General features: G+C 45.8%; 1 protein-coding gene across 3 annotated transcripts; it reads right to left on the bottom strand.

Annotated features, from left to right (window-relative positions):
* Positions 1–647: 647 nt before the first annotated feature.
* Positions 648–9,109, bottom strand: KLHL38 (kelch like family member 38). 3 transcript variants are annotated; one of them, XM_065832078.2, is made up of 4 exons: positions 8,969–9,109; positions 6,907–8,408; positions 5,387–5,492; positions 648–2,896 (listed from the first exon to the last, which is right to left on the bottom strand). In XM_065832078.2, exons 2-4 carry the CDS (start codon positions 8,278–8,280, stop codon positions 2,610–2,612), a joined length of 1,767 nt encoding a protein of 588 aa, XP_065688150.1. In that variant the 5' UTR covers positions 8,281–8,408; positions 8,969–9,109; the 3' UTR covers positions 648–2,609. The 3 variants fall into 3 exon arrangements, with proteins under 3 accessions (XP_065688150.1, XP_071659909.1, XP_071659908.1); XM_071803808.1 differs by having other exon boundaries at positions 6,931–8,408; XM_071803807.1 differs by lacking the exon at positions 8,969–9,109 and having other exon boundaries at positions 6,907–8,619.

Genomic DNA, 9,109 nt, shown 5'->3' with positions numbered 1-9,109 from the left:
TCCCCGGGGCTGCACATCCTTTGCCCTGAAGCTGCACGTGTTGCTGCTTTCCAGGGACCAAGCAACTGTGCTGGCCCTCATCTGCCTTGATAATGCTCAACACTCTTCTCTGGTTTCAACCCTTTTTGCAAAGGGCCCCAAAAGCTTTGGTCAGAGTTTGAATCAAAGCCAACTGACCACAAGACAGAAGTCTGTCAGAAACCAGGCTTTGTATTTACTGCCTAGTGGACTCAAATTCCTTGAATTATGGGCAAGAGATGAGAAGTTTGTGAAGGGAAGGAGCAGAGGGTTGCAACCAGAGCAGAGGTGGCCACAGCCCTTGGCAGTACTGGGGATTTGGGGTGATGTGAGGGCTCCCTGAGGGCTGTGCTCAACACTGCTGTGACCGTGACTCTTCTTTGCACTAAGCTACAGCTGTGTGGTCAGCTTTGGTCCCCGCATGAATGCTGAGAAAATCACTAGCTATATGATATGGGAATTAGAAGAAATCAGTTTGCTTCCAAGCGTAAACCAATGACTACCACAATGGTTTGCAAACACAGGGTTATGGCCCCAAGTCAGCTATTTTTCCTCGGTTCTGGGTACAGTCACGAGCCTGGCAGGAATCCGTGTCAGCTAAAATGCATGGCAGGGACTGGCGTCTCCCGGAGTTTTGGAGCTGAGTGGGGTCACAACAGGAAGGAGTTAGGGAAGGCGGCACTGCGGGGTGAGGAATAAACATCTCCCTGGGGCAGACTTTCCATAATTGGCCATGACAAGACTTCTTTCTCCAGAGAGCTGGAGCTGGCCTGTGAGGAGGCAGAATGAATCACTGCTCTCGTCCAATTTGGCAAGTGCTGTGACTTAGCTCTGTGTTGCAAAGGGAGGAGATGATGATATAGACTGAAAGACAGAGGGGAAACATAGCCAAAGGCTTCCGAGCTGGGAGATGAGTTTGGGTTCCCACTCATTTTTTTTTTCAGGTTACTCAGATCCTTAGAAGGAAGCCCTGGCAAAAAGACTCTGGTACAAACCCAGTTCCTTTTATCAACAATGTAGAGGGAACAATGGGAACTGCTAAACACGAAGCTCATACAAACAATAATAACCAATTTTTTCACATTGTCAAAATGGCAGTTCCTCCTTTCAGCCTCCCCCATACTTTGTTAACTATTTCTGTAACCCTTCTGCTCCCAGATACAGATTTATAGGAGGGGATCTTAGCAGTTGGAGTTGGTGTCCTGGAACATGGTGGTGATCACATGGCTGTGTAGCTTTTTGTGAAGGGGAGGGTTGAGCGTGGTTTTCTCATGGCATCCTATACCCTTGGAAAAGTCCATCTTTCTTTCAAAAGACTTTCCTTTTCAAAAGACTTTCAAAAGCAGGTGTTGTTTCTGCCATCCTTCTCTGCATGGTGGTCACTAGTGCTATCTTTAATGCTCCTTGCTATCTCAGCAATTTAACAGCCTGGTGACCTGACAGCAGTTCACTGTCTGTTCAGTATCTGATGACTGATCTTCTCCCTTTGAAAATATGCACTTAGTGGCAGAACCCCACAAAAATATTGGTGGAGCCAGAGCTGCTTTGCCAAGTGGCAGACTTAGACTTGCTCTTCTTGGAAAGCTGGTTTCCTGTCACTGGCTTTCTCTCATTGCTGTTTTCCAGTGGTTTGGAGAGAGGAGAAAGGGAAAAAAAAAGAAGGTGTTCCTCCCAAATGCCTCTTCTCTTTTACGTCCCCTTTCCTACATGTGTTCCCTCTGTTATTCCAGATTTCAGGAGTTCCATCAACCAGCCCCACTGCTATTCCTGATGCAAAAGGAGTTGCAAAACAAGACCCCTCCAAAAAAAGAGACACAGACATAATTTCCACTCCTCCTCCTGCTCCTTTGAAGAGCAGACAGATAGAACAAAAATCTTCCCTGCACCATGAAAGAGAAGTAGCCAGAAAAGTAAAATCTGTACCCTGTTGCAATATGAATTTCAGATTGAAGCATCAACCTTTTACTAATTTCTAATTTGATGTTAGGAACATTAAAATTATATTTCTTATAAGATGACTACCACAACTATGCAGGCAGCTGCTGCTGGGCCGGTTGCAAGACTAGAACTTGGCCTTCCTGTTCCAAATGCTCCCACCACTCAAAATGGAAATGGTCCTTGGTCAGCACCAAGTAGCAAAGGACCATGGCATGCAGCTGAGTTTGCACTCCAGCACAAATATGAGTTATCCAGACCTTATTTTCCCTTTCATTTTAAGGTCTGAACAAGGTCAAATCCTGTACCAGGTTCCTACCCAGTATCTTTGTCCTGTTTTCTGGTGAGACTCTGGGTAGGGCCTCTGGGCTGAACTTGGCAGCACCACCGGTCGAGTGAATACGGCATGAGCACAAATCATAGAATCATAGAATAGTTTGGGTTGGAAGGGACCTTCAAAGGTCATCTAGTCCAACCCCAACCAAAGCTCATGACCTTTCTGGCAGAGTGCCCAGGGAATTACTAAGACCACTAGTGCCTTCAAGGTCAGGAGTTTGTGGGACCTCATGCAGATTCCCTATATGCTCTCTGAAGAGCAAGGTGGGTCCTTTCTAGAAAAGAAAACAGAAAACATCCTGGGGAGTACCAAAGGCTGTTTAGAGAAGGTTAGAACATGGGACACACTGGAGTGTAAGGCATCCATGGTCGAAGAGTTTGTGTGGCAGTTTTCCCTTTGGTGTCCATGTGTCAGTCTCTGGATCATAGCAGTCCAAGGAATCCAAGTCCTCGATGACATTGTCCACGGTGAGAGATCGTCCTCCTGTGACATACAGCTTGTTCTTGATGACAGCGGCCCCATGATGCATTCGTCTGTCCTTCATGTCTGCACATTTAACAAACTTGTTGCCTTTTGTATCATAAGCAATTATTCTCCGGGTGTACCCTAAAAGCAAAGCCAGAGATGGAAAAGACATGGGAATTAGAGTTTATGGCCAAAGGAAGGAACAATAATATATTTCCTGATAGTCTTCAATAAAACCTATTATAAAGGCAGAATTAAGGTATCTAAGCTGGGAAGTGATGATGTGTCACAAGAATTCTCATTTGTGTATCTTTCTTTCCTGTTTGTCTTCATCCTATCTCATAACACCTTGGCAGCCAAGGCTTGATGAGCACCATAAACCCCATCACATCAGGCAAGCAACCCGTCAGACAGAGCTGGAACTTGCAGTTTTCTGCATGTGCTTTGAAAAGTCACAAAGTATTTATTTTCATCTAACATAGTCCTAGAGCTTCACTCAGAAATACAGAAACACACATGGGAAGGGAACAATAATCATAGAATCATAGAAAAGTTTGAGTTGGAAGGGACCTTCAAAGGCCATCTAGTCCAACCCCCCTGCAATGAGCAGGGACATCAACTATATCACGTTGCTCAGAGCCCATCCAGCCTGGTCGTGGATGTTTCCAGGGATGGGAAATGCCTTGTTGGGTTGGAGTTATAGCGTTCGCCGAATGGAGCTGGATACTCAACAGCATAGTGTCACTCCTGAAGCTCTCGGCACCACACCTGTGCTGGCCACCAGGCCAGTGACCATTAGACAGCTCCTCCACTGAGGGTTGGTGCAACCTTGCATCTGCTGGTGCCAGGGCCATTGCTCTGAGGAAATGTGGGTGTGGAAGCTTGGTACCCAGCAGTATCTTGCCTGTGTATCTCTGTAGAAAACCAAGTATGTCCATAGCAAACAAACTGACTAGAAGCCACTTTCCCAGACAAAAATCAAGACCTGTCTTGTTTAAGCCAACCCATTTCCCTTTGTTATGATGTGAAGAGGACTTGAAATATGATGAAAGCTTTTTTTCAAGAGAAAATGCTATTTTTGTGTGTTTTACTGTTATTGTTAAACTGAGTACTTGGCCAATGTTTTGGCATGGAAGCTGGTAAATAAAACCTGGTCATGGTGAATCTCTCTGATTTCAAGCAAAATGAAATATGTTTAAAGTTGACATGGATTTCTGTGGGTTTTGTTAAAAAAAATACAAAATAAATTGAGAGCTTAAACTCAGCAGCAGCAGACTTGGGTCAATACAGGCCCTTCAGATTAATGCATTTAAAGATAAGAGAGGTGAAGATGATCTGAGGGCTGGAGCACCTCTCCTACGAAGACAGGTTGAGAGAGTTGGGGTTGTTCAGCTTGGAGAAGGCTCTGGAGAGATCTTATTGTGGCTTTTCAGTACCTAAATGGCACCTATAAGAAAGCCGAAGAGGGACTTTTTACAAGGGCATGGAGTGATAGGACGAGGTGTAACGGCTTCAAAACGAAAGAGAGTAGATTTAAATTAGATATAAAGGAAGAAATTCTTCACCATGAGGGTGGTGAGGCACTGGAACAGGTTGCCTGGAGGATCTGTGGATGCCCCATCTCCGGAAGTGTTCAAGGCCAGGCTGGACAGGGCTTTGAGCAACCTGGTCTAGTGGAAGTTGTCCCTGCCCATGGAAGGGGAGTTGGAACAACATAATCTTTAAGGTCCATTCCAACCCAAAGCATTCTATGATTCTATGATTTTAAAATACTGTATTTTGGGCACTGTGGTCTGAGGTCAGGCTAATCTGCCACACAGCAGCTGGACAGTCCTGCGCCTTTTGACTCCGCTCTCCTCTGTTCTCACTGCAAAGTGTAGCAGTGGCCTCTTTCTGAGACAAGATACCATGTTTCAGTCCTGCATGATTTGAGTTTAGTCCTTTGCTGTGCTAAAGCTTCCCTATGTCTTATTTTCCCTTAAATAATCTAACACATGGTTCCTTGTGCCATTCTCCAGTCACAGGGGCTGCATTAAGGACTGCAGAGTGCCAAACTACCAACGAGATGAGTTCCATCAAAGGGCCGCAGGCAGAGGCTGATCCTTGGGTTGAAAAAGACACTGACAAGTTTCCCCTTTGAGTGTTTTACTCCCCTCTCAGGGCATTTCACAGTTACCCCCAGGAGGCAGCTACAGGACTGATCAACCCCTCATAATCCTGTGGCCCACTCATCCCAACAAGCCATCCATGGCCTGTGGTAACCATGTTCTCCACCTGTCCAAGAAGAGCAGTCAGGGAGGGCCAGGCTGTGAGTCAGCAGGGGAGGAGCAGGACCCCCATGCCCTTGGCTTCCTCCCTTCTTCTGTAGGGGAGGAACTTGCGTTGGTTTTTCCTCAGTTTCCCCCCACCCAGGTACTGCTACTTGGAGTAAGAAGGTGCCTCATGGAGAACTTGTCCCACTTCCATGGCTATGAGACCCCATGAGAGATGACTATGGAGAGTGGCCACACTCCTCCTTTCCTTCCCAAGCTCCATGTGCTTTTTGAGTGAGCACCCTAAGCAGACAGGCTGCGAAATCCCACAGGATCTGGGAAGGGGAAGGTAGGAGGGAGGGCGAAACAGAACCCTTACCACCTACGATGATAATCTGGTCTCCAATCACGACAGCTGGTGCACAGACGTTCTTCACAACTCTGGTCTCCATCCGAAACCACGTATTCCTGGAGACATGGTAAACCTGACAAATAAATAAAGATACACACACAGCTGTCTATGTTGCATTTTAACGGACAATGTTAACTACAGAGGAAATGATGGTTTTTATTTTGTCCTAACAGATACAATCCTCTGTCTAGAACTGCTGTAAATCTGAGAATTTACCCTCTTCTTTCCCTAATATGTCCCTTTGGAAGGCACTCTAGTTCTCCAGGATTTTCTGCCCAGGAGATGCTAGCTCATGCGCTAAGGCAGAGTGTATCTGCCATATGCAAGCTTCTCAGCTGTAAATCTTTGCATGGCTGTTAAATCACTGTAACTCCTGGATAATGCTCTTCCAAAGTACAAACTGTTTAATTTAATTTTCCAGTTATTCTGTGTATTCTTGCCTTAACCTTAGCAATTTCCTAGGCAAACAAACCTCAATTTCACCTAGATCTGCTGGCAGCCGCTGTGTTTGCCCAGATGCTATATTTGTGCTGGTGGCTCGTATGTACTCAGATTGGCACAGGAACTTGTTGATGGGACTTAGAGTGATATCTAAGTCATCAATTTATGTGAGAAAAAGAGCTGTTGCCAGATCATCCAGTCATCTTCATCTGGGTGACGCAAACTTTTATATCACAACATCTGCTTCTTAATTTGGCAAATATCTCCAGGACATCTCCCCACTAACTGATAAATACATTTCCTTCCCCTGATAACCAGGAGTGTTATCACTGTAAAAAAGTATTGCTCATGTGCTGGCTGCCATCTTAGCTTTTAATGATCCTTCTTAGTTAAAACATCTAAACCAGTGTAAAACACACATGGAGAAAATAACACTACAACGTTTCTAAAGCATCAAATCAGATAAGAAAGGATTTAATGTGTTTTTTCCTTCTAATAGAGTTTAACTGCTGAAAGCAGGCAGAGAGCCAGCAACATGTGTCAGGAGCCACTTTTTTAACAACACTGTTTATATGAAATAACTGTCAGTTTAAGTTCTGGCCTTTTGATGAGTGAGAATCTAATCGCTCTAATGATCGCAAATCTTTGCTTTCGCTGCGAGCGAGCAGGTGCGCGGCTGAGACCCCCGCTCAGCTGCCGAGTGGGAAGCACTGATTTGGGTGAGATTGGCCACAGGCATGAAGCCAGGCAGGGTTTGGGCCACCGCCTGCCATAGCATCACCCGCAGCAGCCCTGGCCCCAGTGCCCCACCGCAGCAGAACTGACTGACACCCGAACAAGTACCTTGGGGCTTGTGCCTGAAAGACACTCCAAGGGGAAAATGAAAGAGTTGTAATGCTCCTTGCAGATAAGACATCCCTGAAGCTGTGTGTCAACTCATCCTGTCTCTTGTTGCAACTCACAATAAAGTTCTTTGTGGGGTTTTATTTCATCAGGACAGTGATGAAGCGCTGGATACTTTAGATGGAAGCAGGACTGACCATTACCTGGAAAGCAGGACTGACCATTACCTGGATCAGCCGGACAGGGTTTTGCATAATGTCTTCTCCCCCGAACAGGTAGACCCTCTGATCTTTGGCAGCAACAGCAGGGTGAAGGACAGCAACAGGCATGTTCGCCATGCTCTCACAGGTGTTGTAGATGCTATCATATCTTTCCACAGAATTCAGGATTTCCTGGTTTTTGCCAATTCCACCAAATGATAAAATGTAATTTTTATATGCCAAGCTTTTGTGGGAGTAACGTGGAACTAACATGGGTTCAACCAACCTCCACTGATTGAGTTTGAGGGAGTAAATGTAAATATTATCACTGACCTGGCTTTTCTTATTGCTAACAGGCATCCCTCCAAGCACATAAATATTACTGTGTAAGCTCACTGCAGAGGCTTTGTACAGACGCATGGGAAGTTTGGCCAGGCTTAGCCATTGGTTGGTCTTGTCATCATAGAGCAGGACATCCCTTGTGGTCTGCTGGCTGTCCTTCCTACCACCAATGATGATGAGGAACTCTTGGTTGGAGTACCTGCGAGGGACGTGCAACATGGGCTTGACGTCAGGCGTGTTGGTGCTGTACAAAGAAAACATATGTCTCCAGGCTGACTCAAGGATGCTCCTGCAAGTGGGTGAGGACTGCACGAGAGAGTCGTTGGCGATGAAGTGGAAGAGGAAAGTTGGATGGACATACTGAAGCCGGACCTTCTTGAACAACTCTTGGATGTAGCCTTGTCTTGCCTGGAGGTCATGCCGGATCCAGACCATCAGTGTCTCAAAGACCTGCTCCTCCTCTCCACAGAGCTCATCATCCCCAAGGTAATCGATGAGCTCCAAGGGACAAAGGTCCTTCAGGTCCTCAGAAGAGGCCACCTCGGGAAAGCATTTCAGAGCCATAGCTTTGGCTTTTTTATTCAGGCTTTGGCAGTTCAAGACTTTTGCCAGTCTGGTCATGCTCAGGCAGTTGTCAGGAGTCAGCTTGTCTTGAAGGTAGGCAGAGCAGGCCTCAAACAGCTTGGCGTACTGCAGCATGGAGGCCGTCTCCAACAGGCAAAGGACATTCTCAGCGGATATAAGAATCTCCCCCGTGTAAACATAAAGGATAATCTGATCCAGAATCTCGGCATCGATGCCCTTCAGGACGACTTTAGCCTGGCGACTTTCTCTGAAGTCATTACAGAACATCGCCTTGAAGTATGGACTGCTGGAAGCCAGCACATTTCGGTGGCAGGGGATTTCAAAGCCCCCAGAGCAGAGGGTGACATCAGTCAGCATCCCGCTCTGCCGCAGAGCGTTCAGCTGCTTCAGCAGTTCGGAGGAGAAGTCCTGGTCTTTGAAGAGAAACTCCTCACTGGATCCTTCCTCCATAGCAAAATAGGAGAGAGATGAATTCTGGACTTGGCAGAAAAGACCCCAAATTCTTAGAAGCTTTTATTGAAATATCCAGCTCCAAGGGAACAAATCAGGACTTTGATGTTGCTCTAAATATCCGTTCACTGTTAAGCATAAAAATGGAACATGGGTTAAACACAGTGGGAAAATAATAAAGAGGCTAAAAGGTCGCTAAGACCCTTTAAAATTTTCATAGAGTTATCAGATAGGTTGCAGCTCTGAGGTCAGTGCTGCCTGTGTCCCTGGCAAGAAGCAAAAGCACGGCCGTTATCTCACTGATTTGAGATGAAAGCTCAACGGCTGAAGCGATTGGTTTGTTCATTTTAATCACGCCGAATAAATGTGCTTAGACATTTATTCGCTGTTTTAAAGTATTAGCAGTTTAGTAGCTTGCGCCTCTTTCCCCTAGAGTTAGTCACTCCCAAAGAATGTAAATCTGGCAGAGATGAACTCTGCAGCAGGGCAAACGAAACCCTAGAGACTGGGAATCTGCATTAAAATGGTTATTTATTAACTCTGCTTAGCTGTGGGTTTTCTTTTTTTTTTTTATGTTAATCAGACACACAATGACTAAATTAAGTGCCAGGCAGAACAATATGATGAGTATCTACTGTCATGGCTAACTGCTCAACCTGCAGTGAAACGGTAGGGTAGAAATGTTTACCTTCTGTTGTCCTTCACTGCAGGCACTTACTCTCTGTCGTTTATTCTCTGCTGAGATTTTCCATAGCTAGAGCCTGGATAAAAAAACCTATAAACCCACAGGACGTTTCTTTCAGTAGGTAAAGTGATTCATAGAGGGTGA

Source organism: Patagioenas fasciata, chromosome 2 (assembly GCF_037038585.1).
Source record: "Patagioenas fasciata isolate bPatFas1 chromosome 2, bPatFas1.hap1, whole genome shotgun sequence".
Lineage (NCBI taxonomy): Eukaryota > Metazoa > Chordata > Aves > Columbiformes > Columbidae > Patagioenas > Patagioenas fasciata.
Note: the sequence above shows the minus strand (reverse complement) of the source record. Positions and strands in the feature narration are given on the sequence as shown.

Excerpts from the sequence above, each read along its gene's own strand:
- KLHL38 (XM_065832078.2), bottom strand. The coding sequence starts at position 8,280 with ATGGAGGAAGGATCCAGTGAGGAGTTTCTCTTCAAAGACCAGGACTTC. Across the intron at positions 5,493-6,906 it reads TGGTCAGTCCTGCTTTCCAG|GTTTACCATGTCTCCAGGAA; the intron begins GTAATGGTCAGT and ends TTTATTTGTCAG. Across the intron at positions 2,897-5,386 it reads CCAGATTATCATCGTAGGTG|GGTACACCCGGAGAATAATT; the intron begins GTAAGGGTTCTG and ends CTTTGCTTTTAG.